General features: G+C 39.0%; 3 protein-coding genes across 3 annotated transcripts; 1 reads left to right on the top strand and 2 right to left on the bottom strand.

The window, feature by feature from the left end:
• Nucleotides 1–382: 382 nt before the first annotated feature.
• LOC145709701 (uncharacterized) lies at nucleotides 383–9,679 on the bottom strand. The gene is made up of 7 exons (XM_081787406.1): nucleotides 9,619–9,679; nucleotides 6,865–7,039; nucleotides 1,951–2,013; nucleotides 1,804–1,908; nucleotides 962–1,090; nucleotides 814–918; nucleotides 383–740 (listed from the first exon to the last, which is right to left on the bottom strand). Exons 1-7 carry the CDS (start codon nucleotides 9,657–9,659, stop codon nucleotides 411–413), a joined length of 948 nt encoding a protein of 315 aa, XP_081643532.1. The 5' UTR covers nucleotides 9,660–9,679; the 3' UTR covers nucleotides 383–410.
• A 389-nt stretch (nucleotides 9,680–10,068) lies between these two features.
• On the bottom strand, nucleotides 10,069–14,272 carry LOC145711676 (N-acetyllactosaminide beta-1,3-N-acetylglucosaminyltransferase 2-like). Its single transcript, XM_081789365.1, has 7 exons — nucleotides 14,228–14,272; nucleotides 13,082–13,258; nucleotides 11,873–12,031; nucleotides 11,649–11,810; nucleotides 11,019–11,065; nucleotides 10,639–10,963; nucleotides 10,069–10,344 (listed from the first exon to the last, which is right to left on the bottom strand). Exons 1-6 carry the CDS (start codon nucleotides 14,270–14,272, stop codon nucleotides 10,708–10,710), a joined length of 846 nt encoding a protein of 281 aa, XP_081645491.1. The 3' UTR covers nucleotides 10,069–10,344; nucleotides 10,639–10,707.
• Nucleotides 14,273–14,825: 553 nt separating this feature from the next.
• On the top strand, nucleotides 14,826–16,177 carry LOC145707206 (uromodulin-like). Its single transcript, XM_081784701.1, has 5 exons — nucleotides 14,826–14,951; nucleotides 15,083–15,590; nucleotides 15,637–15,745; nucleotides 15,804–15,970; nucleotides 16,011–16,177. Exons 1-5 carry the CDS (start codon nucleotides 14,916–14,918, stop codon nucleotides 16,160–16,162), a joined length of 972 nt encoding a protein of 323 aa, XP_081640827.1. The 5' UTR covers nucleotides 14,826–14,915; the 3' UTR covers nucleotides 16,163–16,177.
• Nucleotides 16,178–19,296: the final 3,119 nt, after the last annotated feature.

Consider the following 19,296-nt stretch of genomic DNA (forward strand, 5'->3'; position numbering starts at 1 on the left):
CGGCCAAGGTACTCCGAATTTGGAGTAGGGTTTTTTCATTTTTCACATACCCCCGATATTTAACGAAATTCTCACTAAGAATCAAGGGAATAATTGAGCTTTTGATACCTACGTATTTTTAGATTTTTTCGGTAGGAATATGAATGTGTTTCATTACGCTCATTTGGGAAAATTAACTTGTCTGGGCTCGATAGTTTCCGCGATCTTTTGCCTCCTCAATGATCCGCTCTTCAAAATTGTTAATAATATCCTCGACCAGGATCCTTTCTGGGTACGTTGAACAAAAGTACCTGTTTGGCAAATCATTCTTAGTTGATTATTCTGGTGCTGGTCATTTCGCTCGTCATTCTACAAAGTCCTTTTTCTAATCAAAACGACCAGATAATTTGCTGCTAACATGTTATAATCTGCTAACGGAATTCTAAAAAATGTAAATCGCAGTGAGTAGTCGTGAATCGTGATACTGAATCAGTAAAATATTTATCTAAAGCCGGAAAATTCCCTTCCGGAAAATGAATTTTTCTGCTGCTGCTCGAAGCGACCAAATCCACCCGTACCACGTCCAAAGCCGCCACCGAAGACACCGCCAGAATTGTTGCCAGAACCAAATGAGCTGCTTTGTTGGTTGCTACTGCCAAAAGCGGATGAGCCGGACGCTGAGCTGCCACCGAACGCAGTTGAGCCAAAGGGACTGACGCTGCTGCTACCGAAGGCGCTGCCTCCAAACTCGCCACTTGAACCTAAATAAACTTCGTTTCTGATGTCTATTTAAAACTTTCTTTGTTGAAAAAAATCTTTGTTGGTTGCTACTACCAAAAGCGGATGAGCCGAAAGCTGAGCTGCCACCGAATGAAGTTGACCCAAAGGCTCTGACGCCGCTGCTACCGAAGGCGCTGCATCCAAATCCGCCACTTGAACCTAAATAAACTTCGTTTCTGGTGTCCATTTAAAACTTTGATACCTCCACCTGAGCCCGAGAAAGGACGAGTTGCCCCGCTTCTTCCAAAAAAGGACCAGAAGATGATTGTTGATTACTGGAATTCGAGAAGCCGAATTGGTTTGCAGGCGCGTTTACAACAAAGCTCGAATTCTTACAAGTTTAATTTATGGGTATAGTCATCGATTTTGGTCGGGTCTCCAATTTTTAATCTGAGCCCATTTTTAGAATCCCCATAAAATTCTGAGCAAAAAGAATGATTATTTTGGCTATCTTAACCCATTTGGCCACAAATTGCGTTTGAAAGTGGCGAAATTTAGTGCATTCTGGCCATTAGCCGAATATTTTAAAATTTTGACCATTTTAGGGGTTTTGTAAGGGTGCCATATGATACATTTTTTGAAAGCTTATATTCAGGGCATTTATTAAGGACAACGTAGGGTAAATTTGGGCCATGCCCGCAGGGCATTTTATCAAAGTGAAAGGTCAAAATTTGGTACCTTGGTTCTTTTAAAAATTTTTCAAAGAAAATCTTATGATTACAGTATAAGGCTGTGTCATTTTTAAGATAAGGGTCTATTATTTAAGAAAATAACATAAAATAAATAGGTTTATATAGAAACTTTGGATTTATAACGCCTTGAAAAGAGGCTATTTTCGCGTTCTTTGGCCGAGAGCTCAACTTTGAGCGATCCGAAAACCATGATTTCCTTGAAAATATCGTAAAAGGCAGTAACAAAAGTGAGATCTAGGATAGATCTTTTATATGACCTATTTAAGAGCCTCCCACATATTCCAAGTCCCGAGTTATAGCCCCTTAGAATCGGCCAAATCGACGACTATAAATCGATATCTGCATGACATACATTTTTTGAACAAGAGTCCAAGGTGGCATTGAGAGCCAGAGGAGCCAAAGCTTTTCTCGGTCGGCGTGTTTTAACCGGCCCGATCATCGGTGGCTCAATGTCGGTCTATAATATTTTTACCATATTTTTCAAAATTTTAATTCAAACCCCAATATATCGCGCACCCTCTTCCCAATTTTCGTTGTTGTGTCCGTGCGCGGAGCAGAGATGCTGATATGGTTCGGAATTTATTCACAATCCTTGCTTGCTGAGCCTTGGAGGACACTGGGGGACACAATGTATTGAAGAGGTATAAAAAGTGGAGTTGGACTCATAAATTATAGAAACAGGCTCCCGAACTTTGTATCACCTCCTCGACCCCCAGCCCAAGGAATTCTTGCGCTCAAAATTACCGTTGCCAGAGTTGCAAATTTGCGTAGCGGAGAAAGCGGAGATACCTTCACTCATGGGCAAGGGGCGAGCATGGGAGGGGAGGGCGGGCGAGCGCGAGAGCATGAGCGGTACGTGCGCTTGCGAGCAGTATGAGGCTTGATTTTTTGATGGGCGGATGGGCGCGGGCAAAATTTGTCAAAATTTTTGGTGGTCGGATGGACGAGCGCGCCCGCCCGCGCACATTCTTTTTTCAAACACTGGAGCCGACGGCTCCGCTACGGGAAAAAAAAGCTACACTGAAAAAAATTCTGACCAGTTCCGCTACGGCCAAAAAAATTTTCGCCAGCTCCGCTTTGCTAAACTTTCCTCTCAGCTTCGCTATCTACGCTCAGCTACTGATATTAAAATTAAGGCCCTTTTCTGTGTGAAAAAGGCCCTTATCTGTGTAAAATAAATTCTCAGTCAGTGTAAGTCACGTCCCTGGCCGTTTCAGCTATTTCAGCTTAGCTTAAGGGGGGAGGAGGTCGGCGAGAATTTTTTCAGACGTGATCGTAATTTTGCTTATACGCATAGTCAGGATATGAATCTTATATTTTCTGAATCTACAGATCCTCCCGAATCTTTCGTCAAGTCTCAGAATCGGTTTTTGACCACTTTTTCTGAATCTCCATGAAATTCTGAGCAAAAAACTCCGTATGAGTATTTTCTCTATCTTAACCCATTTTCGCACAAATTGCAAATGAAAATGGCAATAATTAGTGCATTTTGGCTAAAACGTGGAAATTTTAAAGTTTTTACAATTTTTGGTCGTTATGTTAGGGTATCATATGATACCTTTTTGGAAAGCCCACGTTCAGGACATCTATTTGCGATGAGAACGGCGCATTTTGGGCTATGCCCGCAAGGCAATTCACGGAGTCAAAGGGACGGAAAATGGGTACCTTCGTACTTTAAAATTTTTAACATAGAAAATTTTGACCAATTGAAAAAAGCTCGTGTCATTTTTAAGATTAGGGTCAAAACTTTACCCTTCAAAAGAATCGAGGGGGCATTCATTGCTCACTTTGGAGGAGAGTCGCCCTGAATATTGGCTATTCTCGCGATTTTTCGCTGAGACGACAACTTTGAGCGAACCGTACGTGACTTTTCTCTTAGAATTTCGAAAAAAGCTCGTGTAAATCAGAAGATCTAAGATTGAACTTTAATTTGAGCCATTACACGCCTTCCCAGCATTGATAGGTTCGGAGGAGAGTCTCGCTGCTTTGGGCCTGTACGGGGACCCTACCCTTAAAAGATAAAGCCCATATCTCCAGAGTTCGCTCTATTATTGCTGAGCTGAGCTAAGCTGACCTGAGTAAAAATTTCTCTAAGCTGAGCTGGCCTATTTCGGAGCTAAGCGGATCTTTTTGCCTATGCTCTCTTTTTGCTTTCTAAATTATCGATAAACCCCTAATTTGTTAATTTTCAGGCCGTCTCAGCCCCGTTCCTTGATTTTTATAGGGGCTTGACGGCCCTTCGGCAAAAATACTTCTTACAGATTTTTACACTTTTTCATCCGCATTTGGGAAATTTATGTCCGACACTAGTCGACACTCAAAAAAACCTGAAAAAGTATTTTTTGAGGAAAAAGATGAACTGCTTACAGTGCGCTTGCTCAAAGTCTGCTCGCTCAGCTCACGCTTGTTTTTTTTTTAAACGCTCAACCGCTCGCTCCGCTCATGAATTTTAAGCGGTCGACCGCTCAGCCGCTCGCTCAGCTCAATATTCTTTCGACGAAAATTGGAACCCTGATTTCTTCATCGTCACTTAAGTCACCGACTTCAATCATGGCTTCTCTAATGTCAATCCCGAGTTCTTCGACGTCAATCCCAGCTTCATCAGTTTCAATCTTGGTTTTTCCAACGTCCATCTAATCTTGGAGAAGCCCTGATCGACATTCAAGAAACAAAAATAGAGAACTGAGAAGCCGGGACTGGCATCTGAGAAGCTAGGATTGAAGAAAGTGACGCCCGAATTGACGATTTAACCACCAGGATTCACGTATGTATAGCAAGGATCGAAGTTGTTAAAGCCGGGATAGAAGCTGGTGAAACCGGGATTGACTGTGGAGAAGCCAAGAAAAAATGTGATATGATCAATCAACGAAAATTTGGTAAAGCAACTAACTCAAAAGAAAAAGAATCCCGCATTTCCAATAATCCTCATTCGGCAGAATCCAAAATTGGCGATTTGAGAAATACGGGATTTTCAGGGCTATAGTCAATTTCAGGAGTTAAGAAGATTTGGAGTAGAATGATAATTTGGAGCTGTTTTTTCAGACCGATTTTTAAGGGTGTTAAAGTCATAATTAAGGGTATCTTACTCGGTCAAAAGAAAGCCCGGGCCCAAAGCCGGGTTTTCGCCAGGGTTTGAGGGGGCCGGGAGGCCCTTAACACCCTTAAAAATCGGTTCGAAAATTTCGCTGCTCTAGTTTCAAATTCATTTCAAAACTCCGCACGAAGCTTTATCTTTTGAAAACGCTTTTTTTCATTTTCAATAGGTTTCAGCCATTGCATCGGCTTTTTCCTGCAATTTCAATTGAAATTTCAATTTTTGAAAATGTGCTCGAAGAACTCGAAAGTTGAAAAGTGAAATCAGTTTATTTAAATTAATCGATATTTCGATTTAATAAAATCAGTTTATTTTAATTAATCGATTTTTCGATTATTTCTTAATTAATGACACGAATCGCAACGTGCTGGAAATAAGCTAGCGGTGCAATAACTTCTATTTTGTCGTTTGGAAAAACTATTTGCGAGCTCGAGACCTTCACAAAGCTGATGATTTCGGATTTCACGTCAGCGCTCATTTCGTCAAACTTAAATTCCCCGATGGGCTTTAAAAAAAATGAAAAAATCGAGCGGATTATGAACGATAAGAGCTACCCAGTTTCATTCAGCATTTTCGGGGGGTCGGAGATTGGCTCTCATTTCGAGAATACCTTAGGTATCCAAAAATTATTTCTCGAGTAACTAGATATGACCAATATCTAGGGCTGTTTTTCTCGGATTTTATTTTACTCAACAAGTTTTGGCAGAAGAGAGCTGAGACTCCTCCGGTTTTCACAAACTGGCAATTTTCGGTCCTCGGAGGATTGAAATTTTTCTTACAAATTTATATTTGATCATGGAATCACTTCTGGTTTTTGAAAGTTCACCTCCTTATCTAGGGCTGTTTTGAAGGAAATCTTGAAAATTCCAAAAATTTTTTTTTTTGAAAGGGTGATTCCAAAAATAATGATTTTCATAAAATTAACAGGTATGAAAAATGGTGTAAAAGAGAGAATTCCTTCTATTTTTCTGCGCCAACATTCATATTTCAGTCATCTTCGCGCGCGCCCTTTTCTCACTTTCTCTCATGCCCATAGAATCTGATGGGATAATTGTACTCAAAAATTTCTTTTTTACAATCACCCTTAAATTTAAATAGCTTTCTAGTCGTGTGAATTATTTCTCTCTAGCTAATACAGTTGACCTACAATTCACTATCAATATTTTTTCTTCTTTTGCTATCTCCTCCGAGGTCAGTGAGAGGACTCAGATGAAATTGGTATCGTTTGAAAGAACTTTTTTTGGACTTTTATAAATGGCCTATTACATTCCAAATTTGTACTCAAGTCAACCGTAATAATCGATAATTTGTTTTGTCCTGCGCGCTCCGCAATTTCTCACCTAATCACTCGCCTCTTTTTTTGATTTTTTGGCACTTGGAATGAATTCATGATGGAAAATTTCAAAATTAAAAAGAATGACAGAAGATTAGCAAGCGGAATTAAGAATTTAGCAGTCAGACTGAACCAAATGAGTCGCTATTGTATTTGTATAGTCTATACAGTATAGAGATTGTAATTAGTGCGCTAATCGGTTCTATGATTGTTTAGGCTTATATCTGGTCAAAATTGTCGGAAATCGACGGACATGTCAAAAAAACATGGATTTAAAGGCAATTTGAATATCGAGATAGAAATTTATAGCGCATCAGTCCTTATATTTTCATGAAATAAACTTGAGCGAAAAAAGGAAAGAGAGAGAAAGGTGAGAAATCACGGACCGCGCAGCGCAAAAATAATAATCGAGTGTTACGATCATCTCGAGTGCAAATGAAAAATGTAATAGGCCATTTATAAAAGCTCGAGAAAAGGTCTTTCTAACGATAGTAATTTCATTTTGTTACTCTCGATAACCTCGGAGGAGATAGCAAAAGAAGAAAAAATATTGATAGTGAATTGCAGCTCAACTAAATTAGCTAGAAAGAAATGATTTATACGACTAGAAAGCTTTCAAAATTAAAGAGTAATTATTAAAAAGAAATTTTCGAGTAGCATTATCCCATCAGATTCTGTGGGCACGGGAAAAAGTGTAAAAGGGGCGCGCGCGAAGATCCTACTCTACCCTTAAAAATGCATTAAAATGTAAGAAAAGAGCATTCTGAAAAAGTTTTTTCCGCCGAGAATATGACCGAAAAATGTCAGTAAGTGCGGCTGGGCAATTTTCAATGATATTTTTAGGGTGTTTTTTTCTGAATAATATGAAAAATACTAAACATCTTTTTTGTTTGTCGAGCCCTAACCTACAAGCATCTGGAGAGAGATTATTGGAATTCCGACTTTCAAAAAATCGTGATAGTGCCCCTTAATATTTCAAACCATTCCTTTTTTACATCATACTTATCTTTGTACTGCTTAGCGCAATGACGACATCCCCATCTTCTTATTAAATCGTGGCTTTCCTCGTGGCGTGCCGCCTTGGTTTTCGTCGGGAATTTGCGCGGGCAGAATTGACAGCCAAGACTTTCATTTTTGGCTCCGATGTTCGTGTCCTCTCGCCTAAATATCATTACAAAAACTTAATTTAAAAAAAAATCAAGAGAGTTAAACCCGAAATTAAAAATGTGGATCAAAAATGAAAATGTCCAAAAATCAGTTTTTCTAAATTATGTGACTGTTACAATTAGATATTGACGTGCTTTTTTTAAGGTTAACGAAGTTTTCCAGCCCAATTCCGCCATATAAACCTCAGAACACCATACTTTTTCAGAATCAGCAGAAAATTTCAAGAATTTTGACCCTTTAAAATTCTGGAAATCTTCACTTCCGGTCGATTCTAGAGCCGGAAGTTGACTAAATTTTCGAAAATGTATAGAATAGTTCTGCAAAATGCAGAATTGTTTCGATCAAATATCGCCCTTATTCGATCGAAATAATTCTGCATGCAGAATAGTTCTGCATCCGCCAAAACGGATATAAGCGCAAATAAACACCAAAAAGACTCACAAAAAGAAAATTGACCAAAAGATTGGAGTCCTAGCGGTAGAGAAAGACTGCCCCTGCCAACCCAATGAGTTTCCTACCAGAAAATGCGCGCGTAAGGGCCGAAGGCCTGTCGCGTGCTTAATTCACGAAATGCAGAATACAGTGGTGTGAGGAGTTTCCGCACCCTTTGTGAGTGCTGCGTTCCCCCACCCCTAGCCCGCACTTTTTCTACTATTTTCTTCTCGAAGTAGCAAAAGTGAGTGCTGCGTTTCCGCACCCTTTACCCGCACTTTAGGGGTGCGGAAACTCCTCACACCACTGTAGTTCTATTTATTGCAGAATAGTTCTGGATATAAAGAATAGTTCTGCTTCTCGCAGAATAGTTCTGTATTTTGCAGAATAGTTCTACATTTGGAGAATAGTTCTGCACTCGGCAGAATAGTTCTGCGAAACGCAGAATAGTTCCATATTTTACAGAATAGTTCTGCATGCAGAATTGTTTCGAGCCCCTCCCCAAAAAAGTGACACCGCGCATGCACCTGCCTACCCAAAAATTGTTCAATTCCCAAACTTAAATTTTCGACCGGAAATCCGCCGCGTTCAAAGAAAGACGCCACACGTGATTCGTAAAATCTTTTAGTTGCTAAATTAGTACCAGGGCAATTTTGCGCGATGTTTTATAGGCTTGCGCTATTTTTTATGGACTGGAATTTTGAGGAGGATAAGATGAATTGGCGAGTTTTTTACGATTGCTAGTCAGAACAACGTAAATTCAAAGGATTTCTTTGATACCTTTTGATATCATGGAGAAGTATTTTTTTGTTCCCTAAGATGCTCAAATTAACGGATAATCAAGTCGTTTAGCAATAATCCCCAAAGTTTGTAACGGTGGGACTGACTGATCGAATTAGGAGCAAGGTGCTAATTTGCTCGTCTCTTATCAAGTTAGTTTGTTTCTTGTCTGATCCCGGTGACCGGCAGAAATCACTCGCAACTGATCGTCACCTTGCTGTTACAAAACGACTTTGGCCCAGTTTGAAACTTTTTTCCCATTGTCGCGCGTGTTTTTTCAGACAAGTAGCTACACACGTAGAGAAGTACGTAGAGAAGTGGCCTTACACTTGCTACTTGGGCGATTAGGGCATTTAGCGGATTGAAAAGGGGCGAAATTTGGGATCAAATCGCCTCCTAAGGGGATCGATTTGGGGATCAGTTCAGTGCAAATTCCCATCGACTGATGCCAAATTGAGCTACTCAGCCTGAGCAGACCCTTTTTACAGCTGGTGTTATCAAAGCTGATTTTAGCTGGCTTTGTGATTCTTCAGAAGAAAATCATTGGTCTGAGCTGAGTTCTCTCAGAAATGACTGAGCGGGCTAGCCCGATGAGTGGTCTCCGTTTGCCCAAGTCGCCGTTTGCCGAAGTCGCCGTCTGCCCAAGTCGCCGTTTGCCCAAGTTGGGCAGACGGACATCTTAGGCAAACGACAATGTGATTTTTTTTAATTGATTCATCATAAAATGATAGAAGTAACGCGACAATTTCATTATCATCACTGAGTCTGCTGATTGCGGTCTGATTTGCAACTTTCAGGTGAAGACAAAGGTTGTCCTGTTATGTCTTTTGTACGGTTATTGACAGTGGATCCTTGACAAGACCACCGCAATTTTCTTATATTGTTTTAAATAGTTTTAACCGATTTTTGAATAAATTCTTGAGTATAAACACATAATAAGAGACGAAATGAAAAAACAGTATCGTGGACTCTACGGATGCTTTCCGAATTATGACATCGTTTACATTGATAACGAAGAGCCTTCGTAATGGATGGTTTAATTATGAGAGTCGCTTAATTCTCAATTAAAGTCCTAATAAACTATTCCCGGAAAAGTTAATCAAGAAGAAAAAAGGCTCCGCTTTACTGAGAGGGGATCGTAATTCGGTTGTCATTAAATTGTGCATTTGATGTTTGTAAAACAAGCGTGAGTACTCCTCTTCGCTGGGAGGAGGTTTTGGGAAGAGTTTCATCAGTTTTCCCCTTTTTCTCTTTTTCTCACTTCTCACAATGACTGTTTTCCCTCAGTTTCAATCAGAAACAACTCCAAAAATAGAACGAACCGAAAATGAATCACAAGAAACAGCAATATGAAAATTTACCATGTCATCTCAGCGTCGGAGCGGTAGTTAACAGGCGCCATTATTCTATCTGAATAAAAATTTAATTTAACCGTTAATTTCTTAAAATTTTGTTACAGTCTTCGAATAAATTAACAGTTTTCTCTTAATTTTTTTTAAATTTGGCGGCAGGCGGAAAACATCGGATTTCGAAGATTTTAATCGCGTGCGCGCGATCTAAAAATGAATCAGAAGCCTTTCGAAATTTTGTGACAGTCTTCCTTGATTTCAAAGCTCTCGGATTCGAAATTTAATCTTTTTATGCGTCTACTAATCCATTACCAATTTTTGGTTTCCACACATCTTATCAAAAACCTGATAAGAGCAATTTTTCGATAAGTCCAATTTTCAAATGCGATTTTGGGGCTGAAGGAGTCGAGAAAGATTCCCAAAACAAGAGGCCTCGAAATGGTACAAAGAAGGAATCGACATTTGAAGAGTTTATTATTTCATTTCATTATTTTCCTATGTACAGAATAAAACCTTTTTAGAGCTGTCTGCTTCGATCAAGACTGAGCAACTCTCGAGGAATCTCGTTGAAACTGCACTGATCAACTAATTTGGGTACGTCCGTCATTCGGCGCCAGAAGTCCAAAAGTTGATCCGGTGTTACGCTGTGAAAAGTGACCAATTGGAGCAAATCGCAAAGAGCATTTTCAGATCTTCGTTCGCCCCAGCTTTTGAAACCGCGATTATTTCGAAGTTTTCCTAGATTAAAAAATTATATTGAAATTGTTTATTAAATTCAATTAATTTATTTTGAATAAAACTATTCATTTATTAATTATTCTTTAAATAATAATTTTTTTGTAATTTATTAAGAATTTTCAATATTTTAAAGATTTTATTAAAATATTTAAAAATCAATAATAATTAATATGTTAATAAATATATTTATTAATAAAGAATAATATTAATTATTATTTTAATAATTTAATTATTATTAATTATTATTATTATTAAATTATTTAGATTTTTATCAGAATTTTCAACCGTTAGAACCTGATAAGCCAAGTTTATTCATCGCCAATCCGATGAGAGCATCATCGACAGAAATCGGCTGCATCTTCATCAATTGCGAATGAAGCGACTTCGCTGTCTTCCTGGAAAAACAAAGCCGCCGCCGGAAGGGTAAGCCGGAAATCGAGCGGGAGGATACTCTTCTTCGGAAATGTAGTACTTGCTTTCAGGGTCTCTCACTGGCTCCCCTCCTCGAAGAATCGAGCCGATCAAAAGCTCGGAATCAGCCTTTTCTTTGTACAAATCCAGCAGTTCATCGAGCAAAAAGCGGTTGAGAAAAATGTCGTCATCGCCCTTGAAGACGAATCTGAAAATGAAATAGTGTCACGGGTTAAGTCGAAAATCGGGCTAAGGCGATTTACCTGCTTTGGTAGCTACACGTCGCCAACCACGTGAGCAACAGCGCGTCCTGAAAAATTATGAAGAAGAGGAAATATGTATATGAAATGACAGTAAATTTAATCCGAAAATGCGTTGAACCCCGAAATAAATAATAAATAATTATGCGGTAACGTGTGCTCCTTAGCTGGTTCGGTAATTAATGAAATCAAAATAAAGCTCGATTCAGTTCGATTTCCGGGAAAAATGAGGAAAAGGGTCTGTTTGGAAAAATAACAAAAATGTGTTTTATGAAAATTATGACATGAGCGAGAGTCTGTTTTTGATTGATGTAACGAAGTGTTTTCGAATCTTGTTCACTTTGATCGAATAGAAAAATACAATTAGGATGTAAGAAGTTAAAATAGAACCTTTTTGACCTTTTTTAATTTTAACCTTTTGGCATGAGTTTTCACGAAAAAATATAAACGTGACAAAAAATGTTTGGTTTTGAGTCGAATCTGGCTGGGTTAGGGTTAGGGTTATAAAAGTGGAAATTTTCAACGAATCAAAAGCCTGGATTCAGCTCACGGACCAATCAGAAGCCGAAAAACCGCCCACGAAAATTTGTCGGGCCAACCCGGTTTTTTCTATGGAAAATCTTTAAAATTTACCTTTTGAGATAGATTTCTAAACGTATCAGCAAAGTTGCCCACCAAAAGATCCCCCGACTTCGCCGCTTCCTCCTTTAGCAAGGTCAAGTCCCTGTCACTTTGAGGATGCACGTCTCGTCCGACCAAAAACACCAGTTGCGCCCTCCTCGTCGGAAACAGCGTCTTAATCAAGTTTAGAACTCTTTCCGGCCAATTTAGCATGTTCAACGCGAGAAAAAACGAACCTGGTTTCCCCAAGTCGCTCTGATCGCTTCTCTCCGTTCCAAATTTTTCGGGGAAGACTTTATCGCAAGCGTCAATTCCAGCTGGCCGCCGATTCCCGATTCCAGCGCCTCGCCCCCGCCACAAGTCGGCGAAATCAAGGCGCCCGAAGAGCTCCATGTCTGAACGATTAGCTCAATTAGAGAATTTTTTATGCGTTTTTGTTCGATGAAATTTTTCATGTTACAATTGATTTTTGAAAATTATAAACGTGCGCGAATTCTGTGGAAATCCCCTAATCTGTCCGCAGATGATCCTCGATGATCCCTTTTTCTTATCTAGAATCAGTCTTTAATGACCATGCTTGCTCTGGGCTCGGCAACCTGTGGTTCTGACGAGCAAAAACGAAAAGCCGCGAAGCGGCTTTTTTAATAAACGAAGCCGCAAAGCGGCTTCGCCAGTCTAACAAAAGGAACAAAAATATTTATGTTGCGAAGCCGCTCCGCGGCTTCGTTCTTAAAAAAAGCCGCTATGCGGCTTTTAGTTTATTTATTTCATACTCTTATCCTTTTTAAAAACTGGCGAAGCCAATTCGCGGTTTCGTTCTAAAAAAGCCGCTACGCGGCTTTTCATTTTTCTATTTTTTACCCTGACTCAGGTTTTCTTTACAGGTTGGCGAGTCCAGTCTTTTGGACGGAAAATTAGATTTTCGAGATAAGCTCTTTTTTTGGGCAACATCGGCTTGGGCGTTTTTTATTAGATTTAGATATAATGCTCTTTTATAAGAAGTGCCAGGTAAAAATACTTGTTTTCGTAAACTGCTGACTACGTGTGTTCTGAAAAAGGCCACGGGTTCGACCGCAACTAGCCTACCCAGCGGTTGCTCATCTGCGCAACGCCAATTATATTCACACAAATTATGCGCATCGGCTTGTTGGTTTTGAAAACAAATATTTTTATCTCCGAAAAGGGATATTCCCCAGAAAAACATTTAATTTCATAATTATCGAAACAAAAATAGATAATATAAATAATATTTTTAATTAAATTTATCTGTATTAAAAATAAATAATTTTATTGATTAAATTTTTTTTTAATTATTTTTCTAAAATAAATTATTTGAATCATTTTTAATAATTTATTTAATTTTTTATTAAAAAAAATAATTTATTAAATTTGCCCGAAAATACCCCCGAATCGGGCGCCCCGATTTCAAATTTAAAAGCCTTTACCTTCAAAAAATCGTGAGTCAAGTCATTCTCCGTCGCCTGCGTCAGCAAACCTCTCCCTTCAGATTTCTTGTCAAAGTTGAAAGCATCCGACAAGTGCCATTGAGAATATCTGTTTTTGAGGATGACGCGAGTTTCAAGTAAAAAAGCGACCTTTTGCCCAGACAAGAGATTTTCTTTCTAAGCCAAAATCGCTTGTCAACAAAGTTGCTTTATCCTCTTTCCTGTCAAAAATGCACAAAAAAGTGATGCCAAAAAACAGCGCTATCGAAAGATTTAACAAAGGGTTCGTCATCATCAGATTTTCGGATTTTCGGATTTTCGGATTTTCTTGTTTCTCGGCTTTATTTTCGTTTTTCTCTCTTTTTTTTCCGTTTGTTATTTTTAATCAGGAGATGTTGATCCGTTAATTATCATGTTTGGCGCTGAACATCGCCGATTTCGCTGTCTTTTTTCTTCACTTTTGATTTCACTTGTTGATTCGTTCGGCCGTCGCGGCTGCGGAACTGAAAATGCTTGAACAGCGCCCCACCACCGTGCGAGCCCGATTCAAGGACTCCGAATCCGGCGGAACACAAATCGTGTTTTACAATTTTCTACGATTGTTAAAAACCTTTTTTTTTGTCAAGAAAAAGAACTATAATACACCACGTTTTTTTCTATCAAAGAAAAATTCAGTGCTTTTTTTAAAGTTTTTTCTATAAACTGACCTTCAAAAAATGTTGACTAAAGAATATGATAAAAATGACCTTGTCTACATAGTATGTAGTACATACGATTATCTTTGCGTCATTTTTCGAGTCAATTAGAACTTATCGTATTTTCATACTTCGAGATAACAAGAATGACACGCAATAGTAGCTCACAGCCGTTTTAGATAATAATAATTCCTCTAATCTTCATTATTATAGAAATTAACGCATTAGAGCCTAATCAATCTTCTCCTAGAGCCAGATGAGTGCATTGTTTGCTATGGGTATAAAATTTCATCTATATAAAATAATACGTTCTTGAAAAAGTAACAAAAATTATTCTTTTTATGATTTTCTCTTCTTTTTTCTAGGGGTTGAATTTTATTTGTTCTTTCAGTTTTTTATATTTTCTTTGGAATTGGGATTAAGGACGCGGATGTCGTTCAAACCATCGTACTTGGAAAATCTCGACTAATCTTAAATAGTAGTCGGTCTCGTCCATTTTTCTAAGTGGAAGCAATTTCTAAACAAAACTTGAAGTTTTCCCGCCATTGGCAATTCTAGCCGCGCATCTGCTGATAACGTTGGCAGCAATCTATTAGCCAAGCTATTTATTAATTCTGCTTTCCAAAAAAGAAGGAAACATGAAGAAACTATGCCTCTATCAGCACGTGCTCTGTCATAATGGATATCTAGAATGCCAAAAATCAGGTTCTCAAGCTCAAATGCTCAAATGAAAAGCCGCGGAGCGGCTTTTTAAATAACGAAGCCGCGAAGCGGCTTCGCAAAGATTTAATCAAGGAGGTAAATTTTTATGTTGCGAAGCCGCTTCGCGGTTTCGTTTTTAAAAAAGCCGCTACGCGGCTTTTCATTTTTAGTCTCTAGAACCTGACTAAGTTTTTAAATGACTCCTTACGGTAATAATAAGCTGCTATAATCGTTATCTTGGTAGTTGAAAATTTTCCGCTGGTAGCTGGAAATTATAAAAAATTGGCTTATCTTCGCTAATTTTGTGGCGCTGGGTTGTGTTGTCAGCAGTGTTGTGAGTTGGTGGTGCTGCGATAGGATCAGGCGCCATATAAAATGATGCCCGCGCCTTGGTAAATTCGTAACTTCGTGTTGACTACGAGAAGACAAGCAGAGAGATGAAATCCTCGTCCTTTGCGCTCCTCTTTTTCTCCGTAAGTTTTTTTTTTGAAGAGATTGATGATTTTTTTCACGTGAATTTTCAATCAAAAAAATTCTCGTCGTTGAATAATTCTTTTGAATTTTGAATTTTTGCATAATCAAATTTTTCATCTGAAAATTCTAGAATGGCCCTTCTGCCAATGCCTTTTCTGGCGATGGCTCTGGAGAAGAACCGTGCGAGTACGTCTTTGAAAACTCGACTGAAATCATCTGCGATCCGATGGAACGCGGAGTCAGAATTTCAAAATGCGGCTTGGAACCGACTCCTTTCACGATCGACGATCTCTACATGGAGAGCACCGCTTGCAGGGCTGTCGACGGCGACGACGGCTGGTACTACTTTCTCGTGGACAACACCGACTGCTCTGCGAATAGAAACGTCAACGACACTCACATCAGCTATTCCGCCGCGATCATGGGCTCCGTCGGCGCCACGGTCAACAACAAAATCAGCCGCGTCCGCAACTTCGGGCTCGACTTCACCTGCGATCTCTTGGTCGACTACGTCATCAGCGCCATTCCAGTGACAGCAAAACTTCATTTCATAGAAATGGAAGTTGATGAGAATTCTGGAAGCTTTCCTGTTTCGATGGCGATTTATGAAGACGAATCTTTCAGTGCCGAAAGAGCTGGTAAGAAGTTGTCTTCAACGATTTCCATTTGCTTTTTTTTTTCAAGATGGTGATGTTGTCACTGTTCCCGATCCAGTTCATCTCGCCGTGCATGTCGACAACCAGAGCAGCCTCAACATCGTCACTCAGCTCGTCAACTGCTGGGCGACTCCTGAGTAAGTCCATTTGAAATGGACCATTTCCTCCTTTTCCCTTCCCCAATCCCCTTTTCAGCAACAACGCAGACAACCCGATCCGATTCCCCTTCATCGAAAATTCCTGTGGCCTCGACTCCGAGCTCTACGAATATGAAACATTGGAAGTTCTAGCTAATGGAGAAGCAACTTCTGCACGATTCGCCATTGACTCTTTCCTCTTTGATGCCTCGGAAGAATCACCCGGTAAAATCGGCCTTTTTTCTCTAGAAATTAATTTTTTCAGTCTTTTTCCACTGCGAAGTTCGCTTGTGCGACGCTGATATTGAAAACTGCGTGCCCGACTGCTCCACCGACGCTGGGAGAAAAAGAAGATCAGCCGACGATTCTAATTCCGCTGTGCTTTCTAGCAAGCCTGTTACTATCCGCCGCCACTAAATAAAGAAAAATTCCTGTAATGAAAGTTTGATATTTGTTGATTTATTTAAATGCAGGGACATGTAAAACAGCTGAACGGAGTTTCTCAGTCCACTCATTTTTCATGAGGTTTGAAAGTCGGTAATTCGTTGATTCTGACGGTAACTCGCTAAATCTCAAGTATGGAAAGGCAAAACCTTCATTGAGAAAAAAGAGAAGAAGAAACTTGAAATCGATCGGACTCATGAAAATTTTTCGATTTTTTATTTATTTTTTCTTTTTATAGAAAAAAGCCTTTTTGCAAAGAACAACGGAAAAGCCAGCATCAAAACTTGCACAGCGATGAAAAAATAGAAAACAGCGATAAATCCTTCTTTTCCAAATTTTTTCGAAATTTCTTGAAAGCCAAAAGTGGACAAGCTTTTGAGATTTTAAGATATTTTGTTCGCAAATAAAAAAAACCTGGTGATTCCAAGAATAAGTCGTTTGATGCCAATCAGGAAGCCATAGTACTTTTCGTCGAAAAGAAATCTGCAGATAACAGGAGCGAGCGCGAATACCCACGCATCGAAAATTCGCAGCAAGAAAATTATCGACAGAAGATTTTCTTCAGTGAAAGAAAGCTTTAACGGAGTTATGAGCCGGATGTAATGATATCAATGTTATGAAAATAATTTTTAAGTGTTATCTTGTTGAACTCTAGCTGAAGAATATTCATTGTGATTCCAACAATAAGATTTAAAATCACGAAAATCAGACACCCAAGAAGTTTGCCAAAATGAGCAGGTCTAGATTTAATGCATTTTCCGAGAGCATCAGAGATACATCCACATGGCAGCGTGAAAAATGCCGCTGTCCAAGCGAAATTGCCAAAGTCGTCAACATGTTTTTGGTAGGAATCTTTGGCGACGAGTCTTGTGTAAGCGTTCCAGGTCATGACGCAAAAGAGCAGGTTGAAATTTGCTTGGACGATCCAAACAACAAGGAGGATATAATTTATATCAGAGCACTGTTTTCTTATATCCTTAAGGGGGTAGATGTCAAGAATCGGACTTCCTGTCAGTGTTTTTTCAAATTTTTAACATAATGACACCCTTATTTTTTTTTTTGCTTAAAATTTATTTCAGGCAATTATCTCTTTCCTATGGAAGCCAAAAATTGAGATTTTTTAGCTTTCGAGGTGCTACAATGGAAACCGGGCACCTTCGATTGCCGGCAAAATGACCACTTTAGGAAAAAAAGCGATCTTTGACGAAAAATTTTGTGAAAAATTTTTTTGAAATTCAAAATTTCGGCTTTCAAACCAGGGTTCGGTATTTTGAATTCGTCGAAAAATTCGCCAATACACGCAGCGAATATGCTCTTTTCTTAAGCGAATGAGCGATTGTTCGCGAATCGCCTATTCGGGCGAATATTCGCTCGAAATTGAGCGTACAGCCCTGGATTGGCTGAACTCCAGGGCCGCGGGTGAGAAAAGGGTGGCGCCCGCGAGCTATAAGGTTATTTAGGCGGTGAAGATAAAATTATAGGCTGCGCAACGTCAAAGCCCGACCAATCAGAGCGCGCGGCAAAGCGAATGTTTGAGAAATTCGCTGAATTTCTGAAAAATTCTCCGAGAAAATTCGTTTTCATTCGCTTTGAATATTCGCTCATTAGAGAATATTCGTAAACGAATAAATAGAAAATTCAAATGAAAAACGAATAATTTCGCGAATTCAAAATACCGAACCCTGTTTCAAACGAAAAAGAAAAAGGTCCAAAGTTTTTGTTTCCGTAGTAAAATAACTTATTTTAAATAAGGGTGTCACTATTTTAACTTTGGGAAAAAAGTCTGACGGAAAATGGCGATTCTTGATATCTACCCCCTTAAACTTGATCTTTTCTTTCTCGATCAAATATTCTCTGTGCACTTCGCTCCAAGTGGACATTCTTCGCTTGTTGATCCTTGTGTCCTTCTTCTTAATTCTCCCAACCGTCTGCCCGACAATGCTCCTGGAAAAACTCGAAACGTCGCTCTTAAATCTGATGACAGGGAAGAGAAAAAATGTTCGCAGCCAAACTGGAATCGTCCAAAAGATATTTATAAGGATAACCCAATTGTAGGCAAGGCCATTTTTGAAGAGAGTCGCTAAAACGCGAAAATACGACCATCCAGCGAGGTAGAAAAACTCGACGAAACTCATCACGAAAGCGCTGATATTCGGGAACAAAACAGACATGAGCGAGTTTGTGAGGACGAATGAGTAGGTTCCACTAGAATATAGAAAGGTTGCTACGTTTTCGGCTCGAAAAATCTGGTTAAAAATCAACTCTATTAAAAATTTAACTAATCATTAAACAAATTTTTTAAATAAATTTTATAAATCAATTATTATTTATTATCAATATTATTGAAATAATAAAATATAATTAATTTAAAAAATATTTTAAAAATTTAAAAAATTTTTTCGGCCGTTTCTAGAAAAATCAGCCAGTTGGCTTGCGGCGTGAATAGAAAACACAAGAGTCCAATAGTCACTGCAATGGTGAGTGCTACTCTTGCCATAAACACCCCATATTTTTCAATCATCACTCCAACAAAAATAACACAAATGCTGTTCGAGAAGGTGCCGATGATCCCAGCCAGAGAAAAAAGGCTATCGCGCTCTTCGCAATTGATGATCTCATTTGTCATTGTCGTCGAGTTCGAAAGCGTGTCACAAGAAGATTCAAAGACTTTGAGCGATTTCAAGATTTCAACAAGATTTGGCCATCCTAAAAAAATGGTTAGTTTTGTTGGCGAAAGGTGGACTCACCGTAAATAGTTCCGAAAAAGGCAAAGCCTTCAATGGGCAAAGTAAAAATGAGCAAATAATTTGAAAGAGTCATTCTCTGATACTATTTGATTCAAATGCTGTGTCTACTCGCGATTAAATAGGTCACATAGAATCGATGATGCTCATTATCACGACCGAGACTTTGACTTTCACACCTTTGATCATCGTTTTTAGAGAGGTCACAATAAAATAGTTATTAAAGATCATTTTCTATCATTCTGTGGTTATCAAAAAAAGCTTACTAGCACTTTTTCTTGCAACCCTGGCGGGAAGCAATAAATAGAAAATTGATGGTCACTCCTGCTGACTAAAAAACCTGCTGATTACCCCGTTTTGGTA

The sequence above is a fragment of the Oikopleura dioica genome, chromosome 1 (genome assembly GCF_907165135.1).
Source record: "Oikopleura dioica chromosome 1, OKI2018_I68_1.0, whole genome shotgun sequence".
Classification (NCBI taxonomy): domain Eukaryota; kingdom Metazoa; phylum Chordata; class Appendicularia; order Copelata; family Oikopleuridae; genus Oikopleura; species Oikopleura dioica.

Coding starts and splice junctions, on each gene's coding strand:
- LOC145707206 (XM_081784701.1), top strand. CDS start 14,916: ATGAAATCCTCGTCCTTTGCGCTCCTCTTTTTCTCC. Junction 15,591..15,636: donor TTTCAGTGCCGAAAGAGCTG/GTAAGAAGTTGT, acceptor TTTTTTTTCAAG/ATGGTGATGTTGTCACTGTT. Junction 15,746..15,803: donor AACTGCTGGGCGACTCCTGA/GTAAGTCCATTT, acceptor TCCCCTTTTCAG/CAACAACGCAGACAACCCGA.
- LOC145711676 (XM_081789365.1), bottom strand. CDS start 14,272: ATGGACGAGACCGACTACTATTTAAGATTAGTCGAGATTTTCCAA. Junction 13,259..14,227: donor GATTAGTCGAGATTTTCCAA/GTACGATGGTTT, acceptor ATTTTGGCTTAG/AAAGAAAATCTCTTGTCTGG. Junction 12,032..13,081: donor TGACTCACGATTTTTTGAAG/GTAAAGGCTTTT, acceptor CTAATCGTTCAG/ACATGGAGCTCTTCGGGCGC.
- LOC145709701 (XM_081787406.1), bottom strand. CDS start 9,659: ATGGCGCCTGTTAACTACCGCTCCGACGCTGAGATGACATG. Junction 7,040..9,618: donor TCCGACGCTGAGATGACATG/GTAAATTTTCAT, acceptor AATGATATTTAG/GCGAGAGGACACGAACATCG. Junction 741..813: donor TTTCGGCTCATCCGCTTTTG/GTAGTAGCAACC, acceptor AAGTTTATTTAG/GTTCAAGTGGCGAGTTTGGA.